Source organism: Triticum aestivum, chromosome 1B (assembly GCF_018294505.1).
Source record: "Triticum aestivum cultivar Chinese Spring chromosome 1B, IWGSC CS RefSeq v2.1, whole genome shotgun sequence".
Lineage (NCBI taxonomy): Eukaryota > Viridiplantae > Streptophyta > Magnoliopsida > Poales > Poaceae > Triticum > Triticum aestivum.
Genome location: NC_057795.1, coordinates 125973601 through 125978571, shown reverse-complemented (window position 1 = coordinate 125978571; position 4971 = coordinate 125973601). Strand labels below are relative to the sequence as shown.

General features: G+C 43.4%; 1 protein-coding gene across 5 annotated transcripts; it reads right to left on the bottom strand.

Moving 5' to 3' along the window:
* Positions 1-203: 203 nt before the first annotated feature.
* On the bottom strand, positions 204-3556 carry LOC123111541 (probable sucrose-phosphatase 3). 5 transcript variants are annotated; one of them, XM_044532378.1, is made up of 9 exons: positions 3299-3556; positions 2556-2709; positions 2158-2457; positions 1954-2055; positions 1637-1831; positions 1257-1544; positions 854-1034; positions 618-664; positions 204-516 (listed from the first exon to the last, which is right to left on the bottom strand). In XM_044532378.1, the coding sequence occupies exons 2-9, from the start codon at positions 2613-2615 to the stop codon at positions 424-426; spliced, it is 1266 nt and encodes a 421-aa protein (XP_044388313.1). In that variant the 5' UTR covers positions 2616-2709; positions 3299-3556; the 3' UTR covers positions 204-423. The 5 variants fall into 5 exon arrangements, with proteins under 5 accessions (XP_044388313.1, XP_044388289.1, XP_044388297.1 ...); XM_044532354.1 differs by having other exon boundaries at positions 854-1040; positions 2556-2759; positions 3299-3548; XM_044532362.1 differs by having other exon boundaries at positions 854-1040; positions 2556-2756; positions 3299-3548.
* Between the last annotated feature and the right edge of the window lie 1415 nt (positions 3557-4971).

Here is a 4971-nt window from a genome sequence, read left to right as displayed (position 1 = left end):
GACGAAAGTGTTGAGAGAGACAAGGGGCGTCTTCCAAAAAAAATCAACCTCGGTAACCTAAGGAAACATTGGATTTATCTGTCGGGAACAGATTAACAGCTTCAACTGCCATGGGCAAGATTCTGTCCCCAGATGCACCAGCTCGTGAGCATCAAGTGCATCGCGAAATGATTATATGTAATTACAACATACTGGTGCAGTAAGAACTTAACTTATGGATCTCATTAAGTTCATGAGATAGAACCATTGAACATTTCTTATTGGTGCATGAGATCAACATGAAGATTGACCCTCTCTGGGAGCGTCAGAACAGTACAGTAGTTTGAATCAGCCGAGAGATCCATTTACACAGGAACCAGTACATTTGTAAATCTATCCCGACTCTGAGAGGGTCTGTGCATATATGGCGAGTGGTTAAATGATCTATAAGATGAAGGTATGATCATTCCCAGCCGAGTATCCTTCAACCCAGGTCTTGTGGATGTGTGTCAGTTCCAAGCCCTCTGGAGTCTCAGGCTGCGAGTTCAGGCAGTTGGGTAGTTCAACATAAACTGTGCGCAAAAGATTCTATACAACCGCACCGTGCGCAAGAATTTAGGGGGAAAGCGGGAATTTACCTTTGTATTCAGCAGAAGAGTGGTCCGGCAGCAATATTGCACACCACCTGAGCGTGACAGAATCAATAACATCGACACACAAGTCAATGAGATAACACAAGGCGAGTAATTGTGGCGCATCCCAAGATTACGGAAAGGGCTCGGTACAATTGAAAAATTATGTCAAGCATCTTTGAACAAACTGATAACTGATGGTGTGGAATAACTTTGTTATGTGAAGAGTTCATCGAGTATACCTTCCATCTCCCAGTTGTCAAACCTCACCAACCAGTTACTTGTACCAATTGGTGATGTAACAAGTCGGTCCACCCATGCTCGGAACTTTTTGCCTTGTTTGTCACCATAGCATGAACTCAGTGCGTCAACGGATGCATGAAGTGACCTCTCCATTCCACAAGGATGAATCAGTGTGCCATTCTGGTGCTATCCAAAATAGACGATTGATCTAAAGTAAGCTCAAGAAACAACCAAAATTTGCTCCTCGGAAATCATAAATGAGATCCAGATCCCAATTCGAACGTGCAGTATTGGGATCAGTAATATTAAAATGTACAAAAGAAATTGCATATTAAAAGACAGAATGGTACGAACAAACATTGAATGGGTTAATCCAAGAGTTCGACAAGGAAATGTACTTACAGTAATGCTTTTCAAGTATTGTATAACTGATGGAGACTTCTGAACCTCACCCCTCCGCCACTTCTCGTAAAGAACATAGAACTTCACCACTACATCTGCAGGCTTGATGGTGTCTACCTTTGGATATGGGAATTCAAGATCTCTTACAGAAAAACTAGGTCCTAGTTTGAAGTGACCGATAGTTTGCATGATACCGGAAGCGCATCTCTCAGTTGCATGAAGCAACTTAGGCTTATCTTTTCCATTCTCTTCATACCACTGAAGAAGCTCCTCTTGGGCATTGCTAACCTGAATATGATTCCAAAACTCTGTAATAAGCCTATATGAGTAATCATCATCACTAATGAACTACACTGAAACCAAGCAACTTATACACTGACCATGACACCATAGGCAGATGGAACACTGAATAAATCTGCATCATTGCCAGAGTCACCACACACAAGAACATTGTTCGGTGATTTTGCGCACGAACTGAACTTCTCGAGTAAATATATAAGAGCTTGCCCTTTCCCTGCGCCTCGTGGCAATACATCTAGGGCTTCTCCGCTACTATAGATTATCTTCACATCTAGCTGATCCCAAAAGGAAAGCAATGAAATCAATAAAACACCTAAGCAATACTCTGATCTTAACAAAGCCCTGTCAAAAAGAAGAACAGAGAAAAAGAAGGTCACCAAGGGTTGCCTTGTCTTACCCCAAGCTGTTCCAGTTTCTGAGGGAGTGAATTAATCACTTCCTGAGCACCCTGCCTGTCAACGGAAAAACTGACCTTATGAGGACCCTGATTCCTCTCTGGCTGCACCGCACGAAGACAAAGTAACACAAATATCTTAGTTCAGCTAGTAATAAAATTTTAAAAAACCCAGGAAAAACTAGACAGGCAACTCATTGGACATGCCTGTGGCTTTAGCTGAGGGAACGTAGCTGTCTCCTGAACAACAATATCCCTATCCCACTTGTTATTCAGAAATTCCTCCCAGCCAACATCAGGAGTCATCTCCTGGCCATATGCTATCACGGTGCCCACAGACATGATGGTGATGTCCGGTGTGAGCAAAGGCTTTCTTTCCCTCAGAGCCTTGTAACTAACCGGCGTTCTTCCAGTCGAGAACACCAGCAGAGAATCCTGGGAGTACTCAGACTCCCAGAGCGCCTCGAAACGGAGCAAGGCCGAGTTCTCCGGATCACAGTGATCAACCTGCAAGTGCACAATCCAAAAAGTCAAACATTGTTCAGACACAGCAGTCCAGGTTTGTTCTTTCTGGACAAACCAAAGGATCGAACTGAGATACCCACCATCGTCTGGTCAAGATCCGAAACGATCATAAGGCGTGCAGAGCCATCTAGCCTGTCCATTCTTCCTTGCGGCGCAGAAGCTGAAGAAGACCCTGCAGAGCAATAGTGCTGCAGAGGCTGCTGAGAAGTTTGATGCGTCTGCCTGGACACTTCTCTGAAACAACAAGCATTTCTCCTGCTTTTATACTATTCCTCGGTCATCTGCTGGTAGGGTCTTTATTTTTTGTAAAAGGAAATAATAGCTCCAGATAAAATTTTAAACTATAGCACACGAGAAACTGTCAGCAGCAGGTAGAGCAAGACAGCGAACCAAGACAAGCACGACAACTATTTCTCCTGCTTTTAAACTAAATAAACTATTTCATCGGTCATCCGTCGGTAAGGTCTGTTTTATTCATATACACGAGAAATAATGGCTACAGATTACTTAAACAACTATGGCAAACAAGAAACGGGCAGCAGCAGCCTAGCAAATAAGAGCAAGACAGGGGACCCAAACATCCACGGTTTATCCACACAAGAAAACAAAGCAAGAGTGTGACTTTACTGGTAAGAACAATTTTCCAGGAGAAATCGTTGTGGATAGAGTGTCCAACCAATCATCTAGCACGGTTGATATCAATCAGATTTGGCGCAGGGAAATGTACAAGTAGAGCGCACTCGACAGAACCATGGGAGTGCGTATGGTCCGCCGGCCAAACACCTTGAATGCATGATGGTTTCGGGGAGGAGGAGGAACGTACAAGGTGGCGAGGGTGGGGCGCGGATGAGTTGTAGGGCAGGCAGGTACAGTAGCCCCTACCTCGCCTGAGCGGCGTGCGGCCGCCGGCCCGGCTCGTCGGGGGAGGAGGAGGAGGGGCCGAGGAGGATGTGAGGCGGCGGGGTGGAGAGATGCGGATGACGACGACCAAGACCGGGAGTGGAGAGCCGAGTACAAGTGGAGTGTGGAATGTGGAATGTGGAATGCAACGAAGCTTCCGTTTGAGCGCTTGTGATGACTTTTGCCGCTTTCTTCGTCGACGAAATCCGCGAGGGAACACCTTTTGACAGAAACAACAAAGGGAGTCTCAGGGCTCTCAACAACAATAGAAAAAGGTAGGAAATCCAATGATATGCTGGGTCAATTTTTTTGAAGGAAAACGGTAGGAAATCTTCACGCCGGCCGCACATATTTTACTATCAGCCAAAAGTGTGTGGTGGAAAAAACAGAAAAACGACAGAGGATACCACAAGTGACCACTGGACAATGGTGCGACTTCTCATTTTGGCTCGATGTACAGCCATGCCCAATTTTTCAGCAATCTTTTCTTAATTTGGTTCAAACATTGCGGTATATAGGTTGTTAATTGATTTACAGCTGATTTATTTGACTTTGAACCGAACTAGGTGATCCGCTGCTCATTAGCTTGTTGTAAACATCACTACGACAAGACCCTTTTGGCGTTGCACAAAAATCATTACTTTGCGTTCAGCCAGCACTAAGAAGGCTTGTCCTAGTAGAAATGGTAAAATTAAACAATTGAAACAGCTATGCACATTTTCAGTTTTCTGTTCACTCATGATAGGGCCTGACCTGGTCGACCCGATCAAACTATTTCACTTATGATTTAGCCTGGTTGACCCAATCATGATAATGAAGAATGTGACATTTTATCCATAAACTTCGAATCCCGAGAAGTTTTGAAGATGGTGCTCCTGTTACGTTACTTCTAATGAAATCCTCACTTAACTAAGCATAAGCGAAAACAAGTTTGAATATTTGTTCGGTTTGCGAGAAAGTATAAGTTTTTTTTGCAGGGTGAGACGTTATAAGTTGGTTATGAACGAATCTCGGAGATGCTTCCAGCCCGGCTCGGCTCAGATGGTTTATTAGGCCTTCTCTAATGTACTCCCTCCGTTTTTATTTACTCCGCATATTAGCTTTAGTCAAAGTCAAACTTTCTAAACTTTGATAAAGTTTTTAGACAAAAATATTAACATATACAATAACAAATCAATCACATTAGATTCATTGTTGAATACACTTTCACATCGTATAGATTTGCTATTGTAAATGTTCATACTTTTTTCTATAAGGTTGGTCAAAGTTTATGAAGTTTGACTTCAGTCAAACCTAATATGCAGAGTAAATAAAAACGGAGAGAGTACTAGTCTAAGTTTATATGCTCCGTAAAAGACAGCTACTACTTGCACATGCCACATCCCACACATAATTGCAAGTGATACTTCGCATGTGCAGCTGCATGAACATCAACACATGTTTAAATGTGGCGATCTAGTTGCACAATAATCATCCGCACGCAATTGCAAGCATCACAACCCACACATAATTGATGCAGACATTTTTTTTTACATATGTTTTGTCCCCCTCCCCGCCACGCATACAACACATCCCATGTGCAATTTGTAAGGGTTG

Excerpts from the sequence above, each read along its gene's own strand:
- LOC123111541 (XM_044532354.1), bottom strand. The coding sequence starts at position 2,615 with ATGGACAGGCTAGATGGCTCTGCACGCCTTATGATCGTTTCGGATCTT. Across the intron at positions 2,458-2,555 it reads CGGATCTTGACCAGACGATG|GTTGATCACTGTGATCCGGA; the intron begins GTGGGTATCTCA and ends GTGCACTTGCAG. Across the intron at positions 1,041-1,256 it reads AATACTTGAAAAGCATTACT|CACCAGAATGGCACACTGAT; the intron begins GTAAGTACATTT and ends TATTTTGGATAG.